The sequence below is a fragment of the Microcebus murinus genome, chromosome 6 (genome assembly GCF_040939455.1).
Source record: "Microcebus murinus isolate Inina chromosome 6, M.murinus_Inina_mat1.0, whole genome shotgun sequence".
Classification (NCBI taxonomy): Eukaryota; Metazoa; Chordata; class Mammalia; order Primates; family Cheirogaleidae; genus Microcebus; species Microcebus murinus.
This window is the reverse complement of record NC_134109.1, coordinates 40,969,850-40,997,632: the sequence shown is the minus strand read 5'-3', so window position 1 is coordinate 40,997,632 and position 27,783 is coordinate 40,969,850. Positions and strand designations below refer to the sequence as shown.

Sequence of the window (27,783 nt, the reverse complement as noted above, 5' to 3'; positions counted from 1 at the left end):
ATTATTTTTTATTTCTAAAAAATAATTCGTAACACACTTCTAAGTTGGTGCTTCAGAATTATTTTAAAAACGTTTTAAAACATAATTGTGCTTATATTTAAGAACTGTTATTATGTATGTGTCCGAAGATCACTGAAAGCTTATGCAAGTCTTTCTCCTTACAGTCATTTAATCTTTTTAATGAAGTGATTTAAAGTATTTGCCGCCCAATATCTTATCTTCTTTACATAAACGTGTATCAAGGCTACCCAACTTCTATCAAATGGCATACTGAATTCCTACATGTTTGGGCTCTGCGTTAAAAAACAAAGTCCAACCTCTAAGAGGTTAGTTTCACTAAAGAACAGCGGGGCTTATCTATTTCCTTTTGAAGTATGGTTGATTAAAGAAAGTTAAATTGAGGAAAAGGGATTTCGATTCAGTTAAAATAAGGTCTCTTTCGAGTAACTGACGATGAGATAGGATGCTCAGAGGTGGTTATTACTCTGCTCAAATGACAGAAGCTGTGAAGAAAGAAATATTGTCTATGAAACTAATGGTAAAAAATTTTAATTCTAACAGGAAAAGAGAACAACCTGATTTTGATCAAATTATGATAGGAGATAATGGAATAGACTCCTATGGAAATATATGTATTCTGAGACACCAGTGAACCTTTCAAGATAAAGAATTCTGCACATTTCTGTAATAGTGGAGTAGATAGAGGATAATGTTTATCCTACTGTTGAGAATTGCAACTTAAAGTCTAATTGTAAACTTGAAAATAACAAAGAATTCTTAGGATACTATCCCTAAAACACAGTATTTAGAAGCTAAATACATTGAGTGTCACATTTTCTGAGTTATTCAATTAAAAAATAATAAGATATGTCATAAAATATTTTAGATGCCTCAAAGTACACGTAAAAGTACTTAAAATTTTAAAGCTTAAAATATTATTACATTATTAACAAATTTGTCTGCAATTACCAACTGTTTTTTTGTGATTGTTTTATAACTTGGTAGAATGTAACCGGTAAGTGAATTTGAGGATTTTTTTTTCATATTAAGCACATTTATTAAGTACCTACCACGTGCAAAGCACCGTGTTGGGTATTCTAATAGAATGATAAAACCAGACTCAGCCTCAAAAAGCTTATCACCCTGTAAGAAAGATGTGTAAATTACATACCGCTTTCACATGTACTACTTCCCAAAGTAATCAGAAGTAAGTTGGTTAAAACAAGCAAACAAATTCACGCCCACGCCATTTAAGTATTGTAATGAATCACGCAAATAATTAAGAACTTGGGGCCACAGTTTAATGCTAATTCCACAGGGGACGGGAGTATGCCTAGCTCACCGTTTTATTCGTTTTATTCGCAGTGTTAAATGGAGAACGTGGAATGTTAGTGCTCAATATCTCTCTGTAACCAGGATTATCTTCAACTCTACTAAAAAGCTTTAAACTCATACAAAGAGCACTCAAACTTTTTGTAAAATTCCTGGCTGAGCTCAAACATGATATCCTTAAAGTGCAAAGTGCTTCCCGAGAGCCTGAGGAAAGGAGGGTGAAGCGGATGCCATCAAGATACTGGTGGAAACGAGGACGTCAAGGACGACAGGATACTTCTCCTCTACTGCTTTCTTTATAAGACTATACAAACATCTCTCTTTTTTGTTTCACTAAAGAATAAAGTAAGGAGACGAGAGGAATAATATAAAAGATAAATAATAATTCCTAGATAAAGAAATGGAACAGCTTCTCAAACTCGATGACTTAGAGTGGCTCAAAGGACTGGAACTGAAGGCGGAACACTAACCTTCTTCTAACCCCGCTTCCATTGCTTCTGCACAGGCGCACTACCCGCCACTCGTACCCCACCCTTTCCCACAATACTTTTCGTTCCAAGTGCTAGAGCCCAAGGAACCAGCTTCAGGGACAAAGACAATTGGTTGAAGTGCAGCCAATGAGAGGGCCTGTTACTACTCTGCGCCGTGCTTTGCTGTAGGGTAGGGGAAGTGTCTTAGGCCTGGAAGCCTTGCGCGTTCCGTTGGTTTTAGCACGATGAGCTCAATCGGCACCGGGGTGAGTTTGTGATCCTTTGGTGTGATAGTCTAACGTAAGGATTGGCTTTGAAGGGAAGTTGGGCAGACTGAATGGGGTGCGCCGACCCGGGATTCTCTGGGACTGCCTTCAGGTCAGGTGGGCCGCTTCCAGCTGTCTGGAGATCTGTCGTCTCTTACCCGCTAGTATACTAGGCCCGCGTCTCCAAGGAAGGTGACTGCTGAAGATTTTCAGCGCAGGTGTAGCTGGCTTGGCGGCGCAGCAGTGAGGTGTGGAGCTGCTCTGAGTTGCTGAGTCACTTTCTTTAGCCATTTAGGGAAACCGAAAGTGGAAACTTGTGGGGCCTGAAAAAAATGTGTGGAAGGGTTTGGGTAACAGTCCTCTTGAGAACCACTCAGGCAGCTCAGCTTGGGATTCATGGTCTGAGGCTCGTGCTTTCTTTAGACTACCAGTTCCTAGGGTGCCGCTGATTCACGGGCCTTCTCTTTCTTCTCTGTCGATCAGTTCACTGTCGAGTGTACTGATCGACAGCTCATTGTAGAGTCACTGGAAACCCAGTTGCGACAGAACTAATAAGAAAAGTGGTTTGAAAGCTAAATCTGATGACGCCTTTCAGTCTTCCTTTGTTACAGCTTCTCAACACTTTTAGGCATTGAGACTTTATGTAGGAACTTAACTACTTCAAACTTTCAATATACTGTTGAGAATTTTGGAGTTGGACTTGTTTGGCTTCCTTCTTTCCTTTGTTAAACGTATTGCATATGTGCAGTCTTCTGCTTACTCCTTTTATGTACTTCTCCATATAGGAAATACAGGGTTTTTAAACATCTGTTGGTTATTTGCACAATAGTTATCGAATAATGGGTTTCTCAGTTTATTTAATCCTACTTGTTCCCAAGATTTTGATATTTAGCATTAAACCCAAATACTGGTGATCCGAATTTGATAATAGGCCAATTTATGTTTGGGATAGTTTAATCCATTCGTTTCGTTTATGAGATGCTAAAGTTATGTCATATTTCTTTTGCGTAAGTAAATGCTCAATAAAGAATTGACTACATTAATATTGACTTCAATCAATAATGTTTCTGTCTACAAGCCTTTAAAAAATACTTGACAGTATAACTATGTGGGATGTTTTGGTATTACAGTGGTGGAGTTTTTCCTTCTTACCTTTTTAACCCTGAGAGGCCAACCCTTCTTGCAGTCAGTCTCCAGTTTCAAGAACCCCAAGAACTGACTGGTACAGCTGACTTTACCACCTGTACCCAACCCTCAGTGAATCTTGAGCAGTGCCTTATATTTCAGTGCTACTAAATTCTTCTCTAAAGAAGGTTTTGGCCAGGCATGGTGGCTAACACCTGTGATCCCAGTGTTTTGGGAGGCCAAGGTGGGAGGATTGATTGAGGCCAGGAGTTGAAGACCAGCCTGAACAACATAGCAAGACCTGTCCTTACAAAAATTAAAACTTAGCCATGCACAGTGGTGTGTTCCTGTAGGTCCTAGCTACTCTACTTCAAAGACTGAGGAGGGAGAAGATTGCTTGAGCCCTGGAGTTTGAGGTTGCAGTGAACTATGATGATGACACTGCTCTCTAACCTGGGCAACAGAGAGAGACCCTGTATCCCAAATACATACATACATGCATACATACATAAACTAACTCCCTATTCCATCCTGGAAGACCCAATGTAGTTTGGCCCTTAGCTACTGTGCTAAGATTGCCTACTTTTTTCTCCACCATTTAACAGTGCTCAAGACAGTGATCTTATTTCTGTTCCTGACTGTGCTAGGCTTATTTCTACCCTAATGTCTTTGTGCCAAATGCCAGAAAGTTTCTTCTTCCATATCTTAAATGGCTAGCTCCTTGTCATTTAAGTTTTATTCACCCTAAATACCACTGCTCCAGCTAGGCCTCTCCTGTGATGCAGTCTGTAGTAGTTCCTTCTATCACTTTACTATTTTATTTTCATATGCCCTTTCTGGTTTATTGCTGTATCTTCAGCACTTAGATTCGTGTCTGGTCTGATTTGAAATGAAGGACTTCATGAATAATTGGTCGTTTTTGTATTCCCATATAATGACTAACATATAATGGATATTCATTAAGTGTTCGACGAATGCTGAATGATTTGTTAAGTTCTTCAGTTTGTTAGTGGCACAGCTATTGCTACAAACTTAAATGTTCTGACTTCAGTGCTGTTTCTACCATACAGTGTTAATTTTTTTCAAAAGTGAGTTTTGTGTTCTGATTTTACTTAGGACTTGTATCCATTGCTCTTCAATTGTAGAAATCTAAGGTGTGTGACTTCCCTTAGTCACTGTTGGTGCTTTGACATGCTTCCCCTTCCTCTCTTAAAAGCAGAGTTATTGTTGGGATATCACACATTCCTGATTTCTAAGCCATTTAGAGGATATGCTTATTACTGCTAGAGAGATGTTATTATAAGCTTATTGTTGCCCTTTTCCCTCTAGTATGACTTGTCAGCCTCTACATTCTCTCCTGATGGAAGAGTTTTTCAAGTTGAATATGCTATGAAAGCTGTGGAAAATAGTAGGTAAGAAATATTGTTTTACTTAAAATGATTGTTTTAATCAGTTATTATATGTCTCCTTTTATTTTTTATATTTCTGGTAATTAGGCTTTGTTATGTTGCTTTGGCACAAATTAGTATATACCTCAAAACAATCTCTATTTATTCATTTCCAGATCTCGTTCTAGGCCAAATGTTTTTCCATGAGCCCCAGCCCGATAATTCCAGTCAATTCCAAGATTATCCACTAAAATACCTATGTTGCAAATATAGCATATAAAATCACATTCGTTATCATCTTTACTAGCCATTCTCCATTTTCAAATTCTTGATTTATATCATTGTTTTCCTTGGCTATTATATTTATGACCTTATTGTCTTTTATTTCTCATACATCTTGTGGGTGTTTTTTTTTTCTTTCAGAGACAGGGTTTCACCATTCACTCCAGCCTAGGTAACAGAGTGAGACCCTGTCTCAGATAAAATAAAAATAAAAAATAAAAAAAGAGAAGATGGGGTCTTAGAGCAAAGAGCAGGAGAGACTTAGGAAAGTTACTGTTTTCTCTCCTTTGCTTTTTTTCTCTCCTTTGCTCCTGCTTTTTCTTTGTCATAAAAAACTGGTAAGTCTTGACTAAGAAAAACTGGAGAGAGAGATTTTGAAACTCTGTGTAACCAGAAAATTGAAGGTAAGCTGTGAGTAACTGTGTCATCTTAGGGATTTGTTTTCTATAAAGTATCTCTAATGTGACTTAAAATAGTCATATTTAGACAAACATGAGTAAATATTTCTAAAAATTGAAACTTCAAACAGGGAGCAAGAGTGAGATGCTGTCTCTACTAAAAATAGAAAAATTAGCCAGGCCTGCTGGTACACACTTGCAATCCCAGCTGCTGAGGAGGCAGAGTCAGGAGAATCGCTTGAGCCCAGGAGTTTGAGGTTGCTGTGAGCTAGGCTGATGCCATGGCACTCTAGCCCAGGTGACAGAGCAAGACTCTGTCTCCAAAAAAAAGGAATTTTTTTTCCTTAATAAAGAAAAAATACTAGGAAAGTTCCTCTTTTAAAGGGATTCATGTAACCTGGCATGGTAGAATACTAGATGCGGTTCAGAAAATAAATTTTCTTCTGAACTGGTACTTCCTGGTAGTGTGATGTGTAGGATTCCTCTCTTTAGTCATTTGAGTGTCACTTTTTTTTATTTTTTTTATTTTTTTATTTTAGCGTATTATGGGGTACAAGTGTTAAGGTTACATATATTGCCCATGCCCCCCTCTCCCCTTGAGTAAGAGCTGAGTGTCACTATTTTGTCTGTAAATTGGTATACATCTACCCCAACTACTTTACATAGTCATAAGGATGAAATATATCTAAAAACATTTGGAAAATGCTTAAATGCTATGGGCACAGAAAGTAGAAAAATTAAATTGTATATTAATTTTCTTAAGAGTCTGGTATATAAACAAATTGAAAACATTTAACCTTGTAATATAAGATGAAATTCCTGCATCAAAGGAGATAAATTCTTTTAAAGAAATTTAATTTTTTTTTTTTTACTGAAGCAGACTCTCACTTTGTTCCCTTGGATAGAGTGCAGTGGTATCATCATAGCTCACTGCAACCTCAAATTCCTGGGCTCAAGTGATCCTCTTGCTTCAGTCTTCTGAGTAGTTGGGATTATAGGCGTGCACCAACACACCTGGCTGATTTTTTCTATTTTTTGGGTCTTGCTTGCCCTTGTCCAGGCTTGTCTTTTTTGTTTTTTTTTTTGAGACAGAGTCTTGCTCTGTTGCCTCAGCTAGAGTGTTGTGGCGTCAGCCTAGCTCACAGCAACCTCTAACTCCTGGGTTCAAGCAGTCCTTTTGCTTCAGCCTCCCGAGTAGATGGGACTACAGGCATGCACCATATTTTTAGTTGTCCAGCTAATTTCTATTTTTAGTAGAGACATGATCTCACTCTTGCTCAAGCTGGTCTTGAACTCCTGAGCTCAATTGATCCTTCCTCCTCAGCCTCCCAGAGTGCTACGATTACAGGTGTGAGCCACGTGCCAGCCCTAAAGAAATTTAATCTTGATAATTAAAAAGTCAAATATTTTATAGTACTTGTTGTGTTAAACATAGGAACTACCAAAACAAATAATTAATGGAATCTAAGTGAATACTTAAAAGCACATTATTAAAAATATATGTACCATGATCATAACTGTTTTATAAAAGTATGACCCTAAAAAGTAATATGAAAAAGAAGAAAAGGGGGAAAGATTAAATTTTAATTTTCCCTTTTAGTCTCATTGAGGAGCCAAGATATAAAAAGAAGGTTGTATAATATAAGGACTGGATTGTTTAGAAAAAAAATATACACAGAATTTTGGTTTCTGGAGCCCTTTATGCTTTCAGAAATTATTGAGGACCTCAGAAAGCATTTGTTTATGTTGGCTATATATATGTTCTATCAGTATTTACTATGATCCCAAAAACCTTTGATTAATGCAGTTTATTTGTTCTATTAATAATTTACCATATTAGACATAAAAAGTGAGAAAAAATTTTAAATGTATTCTTTTAACATAATAACAAATGCAATTACACATAACATTGATTTTTAAAACTTTTAATTAATTAATAGTAATAACTTTTGTTGTTTTTTTAAAGGAGATGGTGTCTCGTTCTATAACCCAGGTTGAAATGCAGTGGCATGATCATAGTTATTGCAATCTTGAACTCCTGGCTTCAAAAGATCCTCCTGGGGCCGGGTGCCATGGCTCACTCCTGTAATCCTAGCACTCTGGGAGGCCGAGGCGGGCAGATTATTTGAGCTCAGGAGTTCAAGACCAGTTTTGAGCAAGAGCGAGACCCCGTCTCTACTAAAATAGAAAGAAATTAATTGGCCAACTAAAAAGATACAGAAAAAATTAGCAGGGCATGGTGGCGCATGCTTGTAGTCTTAGCTACCTGGGAGGCTGAGGCAGAAGGATCGCTGGAGCCCAGGAATTTGAGGTTGCTGTGAGCTAGGCTGACGCCACGGCACTTTAGTCTTGGCAATACAGTGAGACTCTGTCTCAAAAAAAGAAAAAAAGTCCTCTTGTTTTAGCCTTCCGAGTACCTGGGACTACAGGTGCATGCCACCATGCCCAGGATAATTTTTTAAATTTTTTTTAGAGATGGGGGGGGGGGTCTTGCTACATTGCCCATGCTGGTCTCAAATTCCTGGCTTCCAGAGATTTTCCCGCCTCAGATTCCTGAGTCCCTGTGATTATAGGCATGCGCCAGAACATATTTAATAAAAAAATAACTTTTCCAAAATATAAAACATAGAAGAATGGCATTGTTTTATATTTTTGTAAATCTTAGTCCTAGTTTAAAAAGACAGAATTCTATCTTCTTCATTCAATCCGTTATATTTTATTGAAGGATATGGAGTACATCAGCTTCCACACAGATTCATAGTTGGAAAAGTGATGAATATTTTAATAGCCTTTTCAGATAATTATGGATATTGTCCTTTGGCACTGTAGCAAAACTGAATAAATGGTAGTTTGTTAAAGTTGTAGTCTGAAAACATATGGGTGAACTCTTTTGCATTTTGTTACATTAAACTCCGTTGGACTATCTTCTACTTTGAATGGATCTTTTACCTATGCATGATTTTGTTTTATTTATTTTTTTTTGAGGGACAGAGTCTTGCTTTGTTGCCTAGGCTTGAGTGAGTGCTGTGGCGTCAGCCTAGCTCACAGCAACCTCGAACTCCTGGGCTCAAGCAATCCTTCTGCCTCAGCCTCCTGAGTAGCTGGGACTACACGTATGCGCCACCATGCCTGGCTAATTTTTTTCTATATATATTAGTTGGCCAATTAATTTCTTTTTTTATTTATAGTAGAGACAGGGTCTTGCTCTTGCTCAGGCTGGTTTCAAACTCCTGACCTTGAACAATCCGCCTGCCTTGGCCTCCCAGAGTGCTAGGATTACAGGCATGACTGTGCATGATTTTGTAACATCATAAATTGATTTGGAAAACATTGGTTCACTGAGTTATAACAGATCTTCCAAACTTGACATATTTTTAAATAAATTATCGAAAATGTAACATTTGTTAATATCACCATCAATCTCAACATAAAAGTTTGTAAATATTAGGAAGCAGACACGCTTATAGTGAATGAATATAGTGGTGAATATGTTTTCTAAAATTACTATTTTTTTCTTAAAAACTTGAATTTTTTTTTTTTTTTTTTGGAGACAGGGTTTTGTTCTGTTTCCCTGGCTAGAGTATGGTGGTGTCATCATACTTCATTGCAATCTCAAACTCCTGGGCTCAAGCAATCTTCCTGCCTCAGCTTCCCAAGTAACTGAGAGTACAGGTGTATACCACCATGTGGGGCTAAGTTTTCGATATTTTGTACAGGAGGGGTTTTGCTGTGTTGCTCAGGGTGGTCTTGGACTCCTGGCCTTAAGCGATCCTCTGGCCTCAGTCTCCCAAATTGCTGGGATTACGGGTGTGAGCTATCATGTCCATTGGAAAACTTGAATTTTATCATTGGCAACAAACACTGTTAGTTTTCCTTGAGGTGACCTGTTTACTTTTTTCATTTTAGAAAAAAATGTCTGCCATATACCTAAGTATAAATAACCACAGTTTGTCTAACATTTGAAGGTAAAAACAGTATTCATGAAAAAAACAAAAAAAAGTTATATAACTGCTTTTTTCTTGAGACAGCCATCATATTTTCATGTTCAGCAGAAGTACTTTGAGCACCTACCATTTCATTATTAGACTATTAAAAAGACAGGTACTCAAAGGTTGAGACTTAGTAAAATTATTGCTTCATCAAGGACATTCTTAACTAAAAGTGGCTTTTTTTTTCCAACTGAGCATAGCAGTGAAGAATACAGCTATTAGTGGCTTACTAGTACTGTTTGTTGCCACTGCCTTGATTCATGTTAAAGTGTCAGCAGTCTTACCTACCACTGCTTCTGTACCATCAGTACAAATGTCCACACAGCAGAAAAGACACAAATGAAGTCTTTGTACTTTTATGAATATAATTGTGATCTCATGGGACATCCTGAAAGAATCCCAGGGATTTCTGAAGGTTTACAAACTACAATTAGAGAACTTCTAGTTTAGAATAAAGAATGTTTTAGATTCTAAATAGTGAGGAAGATGGTGAGTTGAAATAATTAATAAAGGCTTACTGGTATTGCAGTGGTTAAGTTCAAGTAAATTTGCAAATGTTTGTGGAAATTTACATAAATATGCGGTGGTGAGGAAATTCTAGTATCGGATAACATCAAAGACATGGAGGCAAAACATGAACATGAGGTGTTTGAGGGGTGATAGTGAAGTTAAATTCAGTAGAATACAGGATTTATAACAGGAAATTGAATATGCTCAATGGACTTGATCAAATTGTTAAGATTTTTGCCTAGAAAGCTGGGCAGAGGAATTTAAATCGAAAGAAGAGCCATTGAAGATACTTAAAGTGTGGGGGAAGTATTGCCTGAAATTCTTACAAAATTTATATGTGTTTATCTGTTCATTTTTCTCAGAAGAAATGGCCACAGTTTCATCAGATTTTGAAAGGCCTGTGGCTGACACAATTCCCCCACTTTTTAGGTTGTGGACTACTTTTTAGATTATGGTAATGACAAAATGAAACAGAGCTAGGAATTAGGCTGGTCATGTTAGGTAAGATGGATTGGAGAAGTAGAAAAGATGCTTACTGGCTGGATGTGGTGGCTCACGCCTGTAATCCTAGCACTCAGGAAGGCCGAGACGGGTAGATCATTTGAGCTCAGGAGTTGAGACCAGCCTGAGCAAGAGTGAGACCCCGTCTCTACCAAAAATAGAAAGAAATTAATTGAACAACCAAAAATATATTATACAAAAAAAGAAATTAACTGGGCATGGTGGCGCATGCATGTTATCCCAGCTACTTGGGAGGCTGAGGCAGAAGGATTGCTTGAGCCCAGGAGTTTGAGGTTGCTGTGAGCTAGGCTTACGCCACGGCACGTACTCTAGCCTGGGCAACAAAGTGAGACTCTGTCTCAAAAAAAAAATAGAGAAGTGGCATTCATGGTACTAGCTATTTAGGAGGCTGAAGGCTGAGGATTGGTTGAGCTCAGCAGTTGGAGGGTACAGCGAGCTGTGATCATGCCTATGAAAAAAGCCACTATATTCCAATCTGGGTAACATACTGAGATTCCTTCTCTAAAAAAAAAAAAAATTAAATTTACCAAAAAACTGTGTAATCAAGCATTGCTTTTTTTTTTTTTTTTTTTTTTGAGAAAGAGTCTCACTCTGTTGCCCGAGCTAGAGTGCCATGGCATCAGCCTAGCTCACAGCAACCTCAAACTCCTGGGCTCAAGCAATCCTCTGCCTCAGTCTCCCTAGTAACTAGGACTATAGGCATGTGCTACCATGCCTGGCTTTTTTTTTTCCTATATATTTTTAGTTGGCCAATTAATTTCTTTCCATTTTTAGTAGAGACGAGATCTTGCTCTTGCTCAGGCTGGTCTTGAACTCCTGAGCTCAAACGATCCTCCTGCCTCGGCCTCCCAGAGTGCTAGGATTAAGGCATTGCTTATTTTGTCTGACTGGTTGTTTCTGATCAGAATTACCTTTAAAAAGGATTAGAAGAATGAAATAATTAACATATTTTCATCTTGAAATGGCAGCATATAATGTTTCCATATTTTACTAAAGTGGTTAAGATATTTTTTTTAATAGTTGCAGCAGGGCGATTATGAGGTTCATGCCTATAATCCCAGCAGTTTGGAAGGCTGAGGCAGGCGTATTGCTTCGGGCCAGGAGTTCTTCAAGACCAGCCTGGGCATCATAGCAAGACTCTATTCTCTACAAAAAGTAAAACAAACAAACAAAAGACAACAAAAAAAATTAGCATTGCATGGTAACACAGGCCTCTAGTCCCAGCTACTCGGAGGCTGATGCAGGAGGATCACTTGAGCCCAGGAAGTCAAGGTTACAGTGAGCTGTGATCTGGCTGTTGCACTCTATCCTGGGCCACAGAGTGAGACCCTGTATCTAAAAATAAAATAGAAAAATAAAACATTTGTGGTAGAACATGTATTTTATTCTTTTATATATTTGTAGGAGCAATACACTTTTATTTCAGAAAAATTGGAAGAAACAGATGAGCAAAAGGAGGAAAAAGAATAAATCATAATCTTTCCACACAGACTAGTCACTTAATTTTTTAGCCTGTCTTTTGTATGTATATTATGTACCATTTTTAATGGACATGAATTTAGTCAATATTTATAACATCACTGTGATATGCCAGGCAGTATGCCATATTGTACATATTTCGTTGGCAAATTTTTGTACTTATATATTAGTATCTTTTTTTGTCAAATGGTGTGCTAGATTTTGGGAGGGGTCAGATATTCATTTATATGGATGTAATTTATCACACTTCTGGTTCTTCTAGTTTCCAAATATTTTAAAGAATTTGATGTGCTTTAAATGTTACCCATTTTTGTGTTTTTTAAAAAACTGAGGTTTATGAAGTTCCTTTTATTTTCAGTTAAAAATTAATTTTTTTCTCCTTGTTTCAGTACAGCTATTGGAATCAGATGTAAAGATGGTGTTGTCTTTGGGGTAGAAAAATTAGTCCTTTCTAAGCTTTATGAAGAAGGTTCCAACAAACGTCTTTTTAATGTTGATCGGCATGTTGGAATGGTAAGGTCATATTTAAAAATATTCCTTTTCGTCTTATCCAATTTCTTTTGAAGTGACTGTCTGGAATAGATCAGTGAGCAGCCACAATAGTAATCAGAGTGAGTTATTGGGTTTAACCAGTTCACTGTCCAAAAGAAAGGTAGCATTATAATCCTATTTGTGATAGATGCGAAAAATCAAGTTGTCTTAAGAAAATGAGGAGAGGGGACTATGTGTAGAAATGAGATCTTGGCAGCACAGATCTCCAGTGAAGGTTTCTGCTTGAGAGGGGAAGAATCTTTAGCTTTTTGTATCCTTTTTGGCATGGGGGACCTGTTTCTCAAAAGACTATTTTCCCCGTGGGGGTGTGCTGTGGCAGCAGTCAGGTGGTGATGCGAGCGATGGGGAGCAGCTGTAAATACAGATGAAGCTTGTTTCGCTGGCCCACTGCTCACCTCTTGCTGTGCAGCTCCTTCCTAAGTTTCCTGGAAGACAATTTTTTCATTGATGGTGGGAGGTGGGTAGAGCTCAAGCGGTGATGCATGGCCCATTTCCTAACAGACCTCAGTGGGGACTGCAGCCTTTTGGAGATAACTGAAGATGCTATCAGATGAAGAACACATTTATAGTAAGGTGGAACACCAGGATGTTTGATGAAAGGAAAAGTGCACATATCCTTAATAGCTTCATAGACATCACTGTATTTAAATAATTTCACGCAGCTGGTATCTAAGCTGAGTGACTGCTTTGTACAACTCCCACCCAAACCATAAATACTGGTATATACTGAAGTTATATTACAGTATATTATAAAATCTCCATACAAAGGAAAAATTTTATGACTATTTTGTAAATAAAGGTATATTTATAGCTACAATTTCCCATTTTCCATATATATGGTGACTTTTGGGACACCCTGTATATAGATGTCAGACCTTGCTCAATAAGAACTACCACTGAAAAAGGGAATGAAATATTCTAACCCTGCTATCTGAAAAGGCAAAGAAGAAAAGTGAAACGTGTGTTAGGGACTATGCTGAGAGCTCTTTACATACTATCTTGTTTAATCTGGACAGCCCAGTGAAAGTAAGATTAATGCCATTTTAACAGATGAGAAAACAGATGCATAGGTAATAGAGAAAAAACTGGGATTCAAACTTGGGTCTACGTGTTACTCCAGAGCCTATTCTGCAGGGTGATAGTCTATAGGACCCAGTTGATTCAGCTGATAGCTTTGGTATTTATAAAGCAGATGTGATACACACAAACAAGACTCATAAAGTATAACCATAAAGCTAAAGATAATTTTTTGTTTTGCTTCTTCAAAGATTATTTTTTTCTAAACATTTCTCTCCTGAACAGATTTATTATTGCCAGTGAAATTATGTTTTGATAACATTTGCCAGATCGTAACTTAGCTGGTAGGAGGTGAATCATGTATTCTTTTACTTGGTAAAAAAAAAAAGTTTAGTTATATTTTGTAAAAAAATCATATATGCTAACGCCATACGCACAATGGAAAAATTTATTGTCCTAGAATTTTCAAATTTGCCCCATTTGTTATTTAAAGCTAGGGAACTGATGACATTTCTTATGTCTGGAAATTGGCAAAACATTTGACATTGGTGGGGGCTGGAGAAAATAAGGTTTAATGTCCTCCCTCCACAGTTGTCATTTTCAAATGATTTGAGAATTACTAGACTTTATAGTAAACTTTCTCCAAAGCAACAGAAGATTCCTTAAATGGTGTAACTTACTGGCATGGATAACCTTGGAGAAGTTATTCTAAATACCTATTTCCTTATCTGCAGAACAAGGGTCATAGTATTATACTTATTGAATACAGTTGTTACAAGGTTCAAAATTATGTAAAATGATTAACAAGTAATGAGTGCTCAGTATGTATTAGGAATTATCATTCCTATTATTAGGGAACAATAGAACAAAAGACTATTCAAGATTCTGATACCACTTTTAAATACTGCAAACCTAGTGATTTCCAAATTTTCTTGGTACCTTAAGTGTCTCAATAGTTTTTTCATAGTTTCTCTAGGCCAATAATACCTAATGGTTTTGTTAAATATTCAGGTCCAAACAACTTAGGATTTATGTCCTGAAAACTTAGCTGTTTGAAAAAAAATACAAAGGAAAATAGTTTTATTTAAAAATTAAAATATTTTATTTCATTTTTAAGCAACCACAATTACTGATATGTGTACAGTGCACAACTTCCTAAACTATGGAGTCAGATTAGATGTTGCTACCCTCATTTTCACATTGACAATTGTACAGTACTTTTTATCATACCAACCACTAACAACCGAGCTTCTCAAAGGTACGTCATTGAAAGGAATAAGTAAAATGCTCTAATGTTGAAACTGAATTTCTTTTACAGTTGTTTGCTCCAAACTTAAAATGTCCCATACTAACCTATGATTTCACAACAGTGCCCCAGGGCATCTCAGCACACTATGTAGGAACTGCAGTTGTAAGCCACACATGTCTTTTCATTTTTTTTCTGTCTCTTTCCTTTTGCTTTTCCAAACACCAACTTGAACCAGACCACAAATCTTCAAAGATCAGTGTTTTTAAATTGCAGCTTATTAGCCAATAGGTTGAAAAAGAACATTTGTGATTGTACCTTTACACTTGATCTCGGCCAAAAGGCTGAGAAGTGATGATTGTGCCTTTTATACCAAAACTTTTACAGGTTGAATATCCTTTATCCAAAATGCTTGGGACAAGATATCGTTTTTTTCCTTTCTCTCTCTTTTGTTAAGAGATAGGACCTAGCTCTCACCCTGGCTGGAATGCAGTGGCACAATCATAGCTCACTGCACCCTTGAATTCCTGGACTCAAGGGATCCTCCTACTTCAGCCTCCTTACTAGCTGGGACTATAGACTTGCCCCACCATGCCTGGCTATTTTTTTTTTTTTTTAAGAGATGGGGTCTCACTGTGTTGCCCAGGCTGATCATGAACTCCTGGGCTCAAGTGCTTCTCCTGCCCCACCTTTCTGAGCTGCTAGGATTACAGGTGTGGCCAGCTGGATTTTTTGTTTGTTTGTTTGTTTAGAATATTTTTGCATCATAACTCACCAGTGGAGCATCCCTAATCTAAAAAATCTGAAATTGGAAAAGCTCTAATACACACTGACATTCAAAAGTTTCAGATTTGGAGCATTTTGGATTTCAGATTTTTGGATTAGAGGTCTTCAACCTGTAATAACTTTAAAGAAAAGATCAATTCTGACCAAGACCATTGGTTTTTATTCTTTATAATGAGGTGGGTAAATGGGGAGAAGAGGATTTATCATAGAAATATTTTCTGTGAATGTGACCATTAGACAAAACAAGTCATACTTCGTAAATTTCCAAATTGTAATTTCATACTCAAGCACCAAAATGTCCTGTAAAGACCTTTAAGCCCCCCAAAATTTATTTTGAATTGTGATGCTCTTAAAAAAATATTACATAAGTCTATCATAATTGTAGACTTTCTTTGATTTCTGATAGAAATGTGTTTATCACTTAAATTGGTGTTTTTCCCCCCTAGGCAGTAGCAGGTTTGCTGGCAGATGCTCGTTCTTTAGCAGACATAGCAAGAGAAGAAGCTTCCAACTTTAGATCTAACTTTGGCTATAACATTCCACTAAAAGTAAGTTATTAACATGTTGAGAACCTTTTGAACAGTAATAGCAGTTTATTAATAAGCTCTTCTGTTTTCACCCCGTAGCATCTTGCAGACAGAGTGGCCATGTATGTACATGCATATACACTCTACAGTGCTGTGAGACCTTTTGGCTGCAGGTATGAAATTTCAGATCTGTACTATAGATATTTATTTTCCCCAGCATCTTAGCCTTTTATACACTTGAAAATATGAACTCTTATCACAAAGTATTACAGCAATGATTAAATAAAATGGCATACATAAAAACTATTTGAATAGTGAAAGGGACTGTACAGAACTGAAGTGATTATAAAACTCATAGTAATGACAATAATCTGATTATAATAAATTCTCTGTTATTGGTTCCTGATATTCTTAGGAAACCGTGAGCTCTGAAACATATACCACGTTGACATTAAGTGGCCAACTATACTTCAGTTTTCTCATTAATTTCCATGTGATATACTTTAAGCACTTGGGTAAAGTGCTTTTTAAATTTAGAGTTATTTTTTATAACAATACTTAATCCATACAAAATTACATTTCACAATTCCCATTAGTCACATTTTCTGTTGTGTAGGTGACATGTGGATATTTTTATTTTCATGGAAAGTGGGGATTCAGCTGCATAAAGACCTGAAATAGGTGTAAATATTCAAATACGGCTTCACAGAGACTTGTCATGACTAGATTTTCCTAAAATAAAAAGACATACCTGGTTTATAACTTTAAAAAAGTCATCTTTGATCAAAATAGTACATTTGCTAACATCTGAGTGCTTAGCTGTAATCCTCCCTTTGCATTGTTTGTAATCAGCCATATTTAATTATTAAGGAAGACAGATGTTAAAACCTAAGCTTTAGGCCGGGGGCGGTGGCTCACGCCTGTAATCCTAGCACTCTGGGAGGCCGAGGCGGGTGGATTGCTCAAGGTCAGGAGTTCAAAACCAGCCTGAACAAGAGCGAGACCCCGTCTCTACTATAAATAGAAAGAAAATTAATTGGCCAACTAATACATACAGAAAAAATTAGCCGGGCATGGTGGCGCATGCCTGTAGTCCCAGCTACTCGGGAGGCTGAGGCAGTAGGATCGCTTGAGCCCAGGAGTCTGAGGTTGCTGTGAGCTAGGCTGCCGCCATGGCACTCACTCTAGCCTGGGCAACAAAGTGAGACTCTGTCTCAAAAAAAAAACAAACCCTAAGCTTTATTCTAATGGCAATCGGTTAGATCTGTGGACATTTGTTACATTACTTGTTTTTTTTTTTGAGACAGAGTCTTGCTTTGTTGTCCAGGCTAGAGTGAGTGTCGTGGCGTCAGCCTAGCTCACAGCAACCTCAAACTCCTGGGCTCGAGCGATCCTTCTGCCTCAGCCTCCCGAGTAGCTGGGACTACAGGCATGAGCCACCATGCCCGGCTAATTTTTTTTATATATATATCAGTTGGCCAATTAATTTCTTTCTATTTATAGTAGAGACGGGGTCTCGCTCTTGCTCAGGCTGGTTTTGAACTCCTGACCTTGAGCAATCCACCCGCCTCGGCCTCCCAAGAGCTAGGATTACAGGAGTGAGCCACCGCGCCCGGCCCATTACTTGTTTTTTTGAGACAGGCTGGAGTGCAGTGGCATGGTCACAGTTCACTACAACCTTAAACTTTTGGGCTCAAGCAATCTTCATGCCTCAGCCTCCCAAACAGATAGAACCACAGGTGCATGCCACTATGCAGGCTAATATTTTTAAATTTTTTGTAGACATGTGGGTCTCACTGTGTTGCCCAGGCTGGTCTTGAACTCCTGGCCTCAAGCTATCCTCCCACCTTGGCTTCCCAAAGTGCTGGGGTGACAGGCATGACTCACTGCACTCAGCCAGTGCTGGTTTCTTTTCTACTCTAAAGCAAAGAATATATAGTCCCTTGGTATCTGTGAAGTATTGGTTCTAGGACCTCCTACAGCTACCAAATTCCAAGGTTGCTCAAGTCCTGGATATAAAATGTTATAGTATTTGCATATGACCTATGTACATCCTCCTGTATACTTTAAAAATTATCTCTGGATTGCCTATAATACCTAATACAAGGTAAATGCTTTGTAAATAATTGTTACTTTTTACTAATTAGGGAATAATGATAAGGAAAAAAGTCTGTACATTTTCAGTACAGATGCTACTTTTTCCCCCTAATCTCTTCTGTCTGTGGTTGGTGAATCCACGGATGCAGAACTCAAAAGATAAAGAGGGCTGAGTGTATATCATAATTTCAGAAACTCAAATTCATATAATTTAATAGCATGATTTTAATTTGTTGAGCATATAAAAATCTTTGAACCAATTCTGATTATTGCAGAACAATGATTAGAAGAAACTAGGGAAAAGAATGAAGGGTGGAAAGAGTTTGACATGGATTCAGTGTACTCTCACTCAGGAATTTTGCTGTCAGCTTTTTTGTGTTTATACTTTTACCTTTTGGGCCCTTTGGATTAGTTATTTTCCACCTGTCTATTGTTACTCCTTTCTCTCCTGCTATCTTCCCAGGAAAAGAGTTTCATCAGAAAATTTAATACCAAACAAACAAAAAAAGCCACATGAATTTTGAACATGTACTAGTTTTAATTAATGCACACTAAACTACTTTATAAAAGTGCTTACTATGACTTGTATGTGTATTAGTAATTTATCTTAGAAACTATAATTCAGTGTTTTCAATTGAATTATAATTTTTCTAAATACTTATGGTATTAAGAACCATGGTTCAAACTATTTGTTCACTTTTATGCAGTTTCATGTTAGGGTCTTACAGTATGAATGACGGTGCACAGCTCTACATGATTGACCCATCGGGTGTTTCATATGTGAGTAATTTTGAATCATTTGACTTTCTATCGTAGTTTAATGGTATTTCATTAGTATTTAAGTTTCATTTAGATTATATGAAATTTCTTTAAAACTCATTCAAGGAAAGTAGTGTTTGCTTGTTTATCATTAATAACCTATGGATATGAGGTAGAGGAAAGATATGTAGATTTCAATATATTTATAGAAACTACATAGTGAATATGATATTTTGAATATGTGATTTTCCTTCATTCATGTATTATAAATTTTAACAGTATCTTAAAAAAGTGAATATCATGTCTTCCCTTTAAGGTGGGGTTTAAATAGGATTTCTTGGAGCTTTTTCTAAATAATTATACCCTTAACTATTTCCTCCTTCTAAGGTTTTTGTGGGCTTTACTAATTGAAGAATATGAAGCTTGTTAAATATATTTTGTTATAACACAGGTATTTATATGCATCCTTTAAAAAAAAGCATAAGTGATAAATGAAGGTTTAGAGTATTGAACTCATAGTAATTATTTCTGTCTCAGAATTTATCATTTCATTTTTTACTTGTTACAATGCTAAAGTTTTTTTTCATTCCTATTCCCCAAAATGTCTCTAATTCAAAGCATATGTGATGACATAGTTTATTTTTCTTTTGATATACTTCCATTGAAAAGAACCCAGTTTCTTGTAGAATTAAGTCTGGTATTTTGATTTTTTTGAGTCCCTTCGCATTCATCAGAATGTGTTTAGGTATGTTTTTCCATACTTTTAATAATCATTTAACATCCTTTCATTAACTTATATAAACAGAAACTGTAGTAGTTATTTATATGATAGTATACTAATACATGATTATGTATTTTGTCTTTTTCAAAAATAGGGTTATTGGGGCTGTGCTATTGGCAAAGCCAGGCAAGCTGCAAAGACAGAAATAGAAAAGCTTCAGGTAATATTTAATGCTTGAATTTTTGCTATGTCATATCTCATGCAGCGAAGTTTTACCATCACAAACTAAATGGTTTAGTTCAAGAATATAGTGTGGTTTGATGTCTAGAGCAGAGGTGCTGACTGGCTGAATAGAAAAGCTGGTTTTATCTGTAAAGTTGTATTATGGATCCCTTTATGATTTTGATGGCTGTTATAAAGCTTCAATCTAGAAAAACACAACTTTTTATATAATTTCACAAAATCCTTGAAGCCCACTCATGAATCCCTGCGAGCCTTAGCTTGAGAATTTTGGTGTTTAAATTTTGAGTTAATGTCACAGAAACAGCTATAATAAAAAGTTATACATAGTACTTTTTTCCTATATCATTTCTTTCTTTGGAACAGTTTTTATGTCTTAGTAGTCTTATATTTAAGTGCTGGCTTTACTCTCCTATGTTTCTTTACTTTGTACTTTGCTCCTAGCTAGATAAGGCATGGAGCCTGTCCTGCTATGAATACCCACTTTTTCTTCCCTAAGAAATTAAGCTATTAGTGTGAAAAAGTTTTCTTTAATCTGGTTTTCCTTTTAACCATAAATTGGTCAACTTAATAGTGGAACAATATTCCCAAAGTCCTTATTGCTTACCTGTCAGAAACTTTCCTAAGAGGTATGTATGTATGCATATGATTTGTTAGAGTTTTGGTAAATTACAGTAAGATAAAATTTCATGTACATTTAATATTAATGTTGAAATAGAACCTTGTTCAACTAGTTACTCATTCAACTTATTTAAGGCCAGGTTCTAGAAAGTATTTGTACATGTCATTTATTTAATGCCAAGTTCTAGAACCTCCTATAAAGCCTAATTCATTATTTGGTATTTAGTAAAGTTTATAAAAGGACCTTAGAGATCAGTTAGTGTAAGCCTAACCCTGGATTAAAAACCTATCTCAGGCCGGGCGCTGTGGCTCACGCCTGTAATCCTAGCTCTTGGGAGGCCGAGGCGGGCGGATTGCTCAAGGTCAGGAGTTCAAAACCAGCCTGAGCAAAGAGCGAGACCCCGTCTCTACTATAAACAGAAAGAAATTAATTGGCCAACTGATATATATATATAAAAAATAAGCCGGGCATAGTGGCACATGCCTGTAGTCCCAGCTACTCGGGAGGCTGAGGCAGAAGGATCACTCGTGCCCAGGAGTTTGAGGTTGCTGTGAGCTAGGCTGACGCCACGGCACTCACTCTAGCCTGGACAACAAAGTGATACTCTGTCTCAAAAAAAAAAAAAAAAAAAACCTATCTCAACAGTATCCAAGCCTTATGACTCTTAGACTGGTATTTTTTTTCCATCACACACTTAACTGGTGTGGTGCTAGGTTCCTGTCTTCTACTCTTCCTTTTTGTTTTTTATCTTTCCATGGTATTGTGTGGAAATTTGAAAATAAGAATATTTAGAGCACTCAACTATCTTTTTGTCTTTCTGTGGTTAAATCCTAGTAAGGAATGGGAAAAACAAATCCTAGCTAAAAATCAAGACAAATTACTTTGATTTTGGAATACTTATGCTTTATGACAAAAACATGCTCTAAATAAGGTGTTGCAGACTATGGCCACTAATGCTTTTATGTAAGTTTTATTGGAACACAGCTACATTGAGTCTATGGCTGCTTTCATACTATAATAGAGTTTAATATTTGGAACAAAGAGGCCATATGACTAATAAAATCTAAGATATTTATTTCTAGTTGGTTCTTTACAGAAAGAATTTGCTGACTCCTGCTCTATATCACTGTTCTCATGTGTTTCTTCTGATGGTTTGTTTACTAAATAATAAAAACTTTGGCAAACATTATAAAAATATTGCCAGTTAAAATGTACTTTCTCAGGCTAGCTTAAGTTTGCCTTTCTAGTATGTAATTAATTCACCAAATACAGAACTTAACCAATAAGGGCAAAAATATGAAGATCAGTATTCTTCCCCTTCCTTTCACCCACCCCCAATTTTTTTTTTTTTTTTTTTTTTTGAGACAGAGTGTTGCTTTGTTGCCCAGGCTAGAGTGAGTGCTGTGGCATCAGCCTAGCTCACAGCAACCTCAAACTCCTGGGCTCAAGCAATCCTGCTGCCTCAGCCTCCCGAGTAGCTGGGATTACAGGCATGCGCCACCATGCCTGGCTAATTTTTTCTATATATATTAGTTGGCCAATGAATTTATCTCTATTTATAGTAGAGATACGGGGTCTTGCTCTTGCTCAGGCTGCTTTCAAACTCCTGACCTGGAGCACTCCGCCCGCCTCAGCCTCCCAGAGTGCTAGGATTACAGGCCTCTCACCCCCCATTTAACATGAAAAAATATAAATCTCATAGGATTACAACAAACCTCTTTATTTAGACTTAAGTTATTGCTTTCCCATATTTTATCTGTTTGTATATTTTACCTGTGAACCATTTGAAACAAAGTTGCAGGCATGTTGTTAAATTCCTAAATGCTTCAGCATTCATCAACTTATATACCATTACCATAGCTAAGATACTAATAGTCCATAAAATCAAATTGCCTCAATAATCTAAACAGTGTCTTTTATAACTGTTTCAAACTGTTGATGTTCATATTGAATTTGTTCCTTAGATCTCTTTTAATTTAGTCTTCCCCCCAACAATATTTTTTAAGAGTCTATGCTAGTTGCTTTTGTTGTTGTATCCACCGAATGGATTTATCAATTTCCTAAGACCAATGAATATTCTTAAATTTAAATTTAGTGTTATGATTTTTGTTGTTCCTTCTTCCTCATGTAGTTGTGCAAGCATAGCTTTAGCATCAGGATTTCTAAATTAAGAAAATACAGGCCGGGCACGATGGCTCACGCCTATAATGCTAGCATTCTGGGAGGCTGAGGCAGTAGGATTGCTTGAGTTCAGGAGTTCAAGACTAGCCTGAGCAAGAGCAAGACCCCAGCTCTACTATAAATAGAAAAGAAATTAGCCAAACAACTAAAAATAGAAAAAATTAGTTGGGCACAGTGGCGTGTGCCTGTAGTCTCAGCTACCCAGGAGGCTGAGGCAGGAGGATCACTTAAGCCCAGGAGTTAAAGGTTGCTGTGATCTAGGCTGATGCCACGGCACTTTCCTGGACAAGAGTAAGACTCTGTCTCAAAAAAAAAAGAAAGAAAGAAAATATATATTGACAAACGTAGTTTAAAGATATAGTAGTTGAATCACCTCAAGTCTGGACTGCTATATGATAACCATTTATTATTCACCATTTTCCATACCTGCAACGTATCCAGAAAATATGAATGCCAGTTTACTCAAACATTATTGTGATCCTGTCATGTTTGTTCAGAAACCCATATGTCTAATAATAAAATCTTGGTACTGGTTACTTATAAAACCTCAGTATAAAACTCTTCAGCTGGGCACTTAATGGCTATATTTCTACTCTGATTTCCAAGTGTTTACTAAAGGAATGCTGAATTACTTCTAATGTGAACAAGCTTTTGGCTTCCCGCTTTTGCTTTGCACAGTTCATTTAAACTTCCTAGAAATCAAACCAAGTCCATTCTGTGTTCTAAGAACCCACTCACATCTTGGTTCTTCAGAGCTTGGTATTTTGCATATCCCAGATATTTTGCATTTTTGTCTTGAATAGTTCTGTGAGGGATAATTTACCCTACTCTTTCATTTTTCAGTATCTTGTTACCCTAAATTGGCTATAGAGAAAATCAGATTTCTAATCTTTCAAACTTCTAAGTCTGCCTAGGAATAGATTTCAAAGAGGGCTCTGAGTTTTTATAAATTTTATCACAAAGTTAGTGGTACCTATGGATTATACAGAATATCTGTTTTGGTATATTAATTTAAAAACATTAGTTGTAAATCAGAAAACCCAGTTCTGAGTTTTTTTGACTTTCAGTTATTTTCCTTGGTTTTATATCTATCTCAAGAATATGGGGGTTATTGATAAAAGTTGTGAAAATAGTTAAAATGGAAAATGGTGTTCTTTTGACTCATAATTTACATTTTATTTTCTGTAGATGAAAGAAATGACCTGCCGCGATATTGTTAAAGAAGTTGCAAAAATGTAAGTTAGAATTAGAATTTTCCTTACCATCTACAAAAATATTTAACTTGACCTTTCCCTATATGTCACACTAATTGTAAGATGCTGTTTTGTTTGGTAATAACTTAAGTGTATAAATTTTAGAAGCTGAATTTAACATTCTAAGAAACCTCTTTGAGGAGAATATACTGTTAATAACTAAGTTACATTTTCAAGTAATAATGAATAGAATGGGAAAAAATAGCCTTTGCCCAAATAAACTGCTAGTAAGTGACAGGTTAAAGGTAGGAGGACATAAAGTGGACCTTTAGAGGCTTCATTTGTTAGCTCCCAAGTTCTCAAATCTCATAAGTCCCAACAATAATCTTAGCTTGCCTCCAAGAGAGCTTATTGCTTTACAGGTAATTATTTATGCATGATCCATGAAACTGACTTATTTATATTCTTTGGGAAAGATACATTTTACTTTTTCAGGTTTATCATGAAAATTCATGTAACAAGATGAGAAAAGCAGTATTTCAAAACATTTACAGCTTAAGAAAACCTGAGTGATTTATATATTACAGGTATATAAAGTAAAATACTATGTAACAGGTATTTAGAATAGTAAGCAACAACAAAGTTAATAAACCTGGGTGATGACGCTTCAGAAATTCATGATTCTTTCAGATCAGAGTGTGGGCATTTGATATGCAAGGGAAAAAAATCCTAGCAGGCTCTATGGTATAATAATAAATATACTATTTAAGTAACACCCATAATCTCTTCTAAACTGATAGTTTTGCCCTAGTGGTTCATCATTCCTGCTACTGCCATTACCCCTTCCTTTCTATCCCACCTCACCTTTTGTCTTCAGTTGTGAAGCAAGCAGAAGGCATTCTATGATAGTCAGTTAATAACAGGAACACTGGGAACTAGCATACATTAGAACTGCTAAAAAAGAAAGTAAATAACCTTACTGAATTGTACAACAGTTTTAACATGATAATATTGTTTCTTTCACTGAATAAATCCTTTGAAGTGCTTCTGGAAATCCACCCTTATCACCTTTTATGTTTCAGTAATAGTAGTCATCTCTTCCTTTCATGTAGGAAAGCCATCTCTTCATTTAATAAAATGGAACACCATGGATCTTTTATTTAGTTCTAAAAAATTAAGATGCTCTTATATTATAGCAAGGCTTTAAAAGACCCTCCAAAGTATGGATGTAAGGCAGTAGAAAGTATAACATAAAGCTACACCCGGATACTGTACTTCATTTTTTTCTTCCTGGTTTCTTTTTTCTTTTCTTTTTTTTTTTTTTTTTGAGACAGCCCCCCACCATCCAGGCTGGAATGCTGGGGCACAGTCATAGCTTACTATAACATCAAATTCCTGGGATGGAGCAATCTTCCTGATTTAGCCTCCCAAGCAGCAGGGACTATAGGCACATGCCAACATGCCTGGCTTTTTTTTTTTTTTTTTTTTTTTTTTAATAAGAGTTGGGGTCTTGTTATGCTGCCCAGGCTTGTCTTGAATTTTTTGGCTCAAGCAGCCTCCCAAAGTGCTGGGAATATAGGCATGAGCCACTATGCCCCTTGCCTATACTTAAGTTTTTGATACTTTCTTTCTGTTACTTCATTATGTTGCATGAAAATGCTTCCTTGTTGCTGCAGTTTGTAATATACTGCAGTGTGAAGGCCAGGTTAAGTGGCATATAAACCATTATAAAATGGTCAGAGGTTTTTAAAAGATTACTGCCCAGAAGCTGTACATCGAAGAGACCGGTAATAGTTGCAAGACATAAGTTACATGGTTTTAAAAATATTTGGTTGCCTGTAGTCCCTACTACTGGAGAGGCTAAGGCAGGGGGAGCACTGGAGCCCAGGAGTTGAAAGCTGTAGAGTGTGCTATGATCCTTACTGAACTCCAGCCTGGGCGACATAGTGAGACCCCATCTCTTAAAATGATTAATTAACAGAAAAAAATAAATACCCTGAAAAGGCACAGTTAGTGATGGCCTTTTCCCATTGAATCCATATCTTTAAAACAATTTATCAAAATAAACTGAACTTGGGTTGTATAGGTATATTCAGTATTTGTAGGGAGAGCAAAAGTGTTTAATTTTATCTCTATCCCTGTGTGATTTGTTATCTTTTCTAGTGTTCATAATAATATAGACTGTAGAATGTGTGTGTAATTTTATAAATAAATATTTTTATTAGGGATGTGCATTCTAATTTGTACTGACTGTGGGTGGGTGAACTACAATGTTTGGAGGTTGCCAAAAATGTTAATTTTTCCTTTTCTGTTCTAGAATTTACATAGTACATGATGAAGTTAAGGATAAAGCTTTTGAACTAGAACTCAGCTGGGTTGGTGAATGTAAGTCATTTCTATACATTTACTTGATAATGCATCATCTTACTGCACCTAATTACCACTGGGTGTCCTTTCTAATATAAAGAAAGCCAAAACAATTTTACCAGGTAGTCTAATGAGGAGAAAGTTCTTTTTAATAATTGACTTAAGGCCAGGCGAGGTGGCTCACGCCTGTAATCCTAACTCTCTGGGAAGCCAAGGCGGGAGGATTGCTCAAGGTCAGGAGTTCGAAGCCAGCCTGAGCAAGAGTGAGACCCCCATCTCCACTATAAATAGAAAGAAATTAATTGGCCAACTAATATATATAGAAAAAAATTAGCCAGGCATGGTGGCACATGCCTGTAGTCCCAGCTACTCAGGAGTCTGAGGCAGAAGGATCACTTGAGCCCAGGAGTTTGAGGTTGCTGTGAACTGGGTTGACGCCACGGCACTCTAGCCCAGGCATCAGAGTGAGACTGTCTCAAAAATAAATAAATAATTGACTTAAGTTGTGAACAATTTACTTTTTGAAACATCCATTTCATGATTTTAAAAGATATTACTGAGAAATCACCAACTTTTTTCTCTCTAGCATAGTAACCACAGGGTTTCAAGGCAGGATATTTTAAAAATCTAACCATGTTATAGATTAATGCTCAGGATTTATAAATCATGGTACATAATTTACTCATTTCCGCAAGAGCTTGCTTTGATTTGGGCACATTATAATCTCATTGTGGAAGGAACACAAAAATGAGTTCAAAGCATCTAGTATTACTCATAGTACAATTTTGCATCATTAATTGAGTTATACCTGTGGATTGGGTAGATTGTATGGTATTGCAAATCACAACATACTTCTCATTTTTAATTCATTTAAATATATGGCTTAATTTACAGTAACTAAAGGAAGACATGAAATTGTTCCAAAAGATGTAAGGGAAGAAGCAGAGAAGTACGCTAAGGTAAGCCACAGCATAAAAAATTCTCTAAAATCATGTGTTAAATAATAAACAAACTTGGTTGAGTTTTATTAAATAACACCAGAGTTCAAGTGAACTAAGGATAGAAATTTTTTAGGTTCTCTCCAGTGAGGACAAAGTTGCAGTCCTGGTTCCAAAAGGAAAATTTTTTTGTGAAAAGTGCAAGGGATTTTCAGGACATTTAATGCTTTCATATGTACATATTCTATCAAGGATATAGTTGTTGATTGTTACAGCAAGATTACTAGGGTACCTTCTAAAACAGTGTTCACTTCAGGTTATAAGTAAAGGAAGTTTTAATGACAGGTGCTTAATTGAGGCTATTGTATCTTAACTTGCCCACTAATTTTCTCTTAACAGGAATCTTTGAAGGAAGAAGATGAATCAGATGATGATAATATGTGACCTTTCTTCCAGTATCTGTTCTATTTTAAATTTCTACTACAGTCCCATGTAACTATTTAGCCCTGTGGATTAAACATAGTTAACTGACCAATTTTCATTAAATTTTTGTCTTGTAACTATTGAAGCTTGGTTAATATCTGCCTGACAAAATTAGTGGGGGTAATTGAAGACATTTACTTACTATTAAAATACAGATTTATGCCTACTTAAAAGTTCCTTTATTAAAATACTATAAAATTAAGGTTTGGAATAGATGAATTCAAAGCCCTATTTCATCACTCATCTAAAATTTAAACATATTTTCCTGGGTTCTGTATTAAAAGAACATACCA

General features: G+C 36.5%; 1 protein-coding gene across 1 annotated transcript; it reads left to right on the top strand.

Annotated features, from left to right (window-relative positions):
* Window positions 1-1,911: 1,911 nt before the first annotated feature.
* On the top strand, window positions 1,912-27,567 carry PSMA3 (proteasome 20S subunit alpha 3). Its single transcript, XM_012785632.2, has 11 exons — window positions 1,912-2,068; window positions 4,523-4,605; window positions 12,151-12,274; window positions 15,809-15,910; window positions 15,989-16,062; window positions 18,694-18,766; window positions 19,621-19,686; window positions 23,698-23,744; window positions 26,020-26,087; window positions 26,964-27,028; window positions 27,407-27,567. The coding sequence occupies exons 1-11, from the start codon at window positions 2,048-2,050 to the stop codon at window positions 27,449-27,451; spliced, it is 768 nt and encodes a 255-aa protein (XP_012641086.1). The 5' UTR covers window positions 1,912-2,047; the 3' UTR covers window positions 27,452-27,567.
* The last annotated feature ends 216 nt before the right edge of the window (window positions 27,568-27,783 follow it).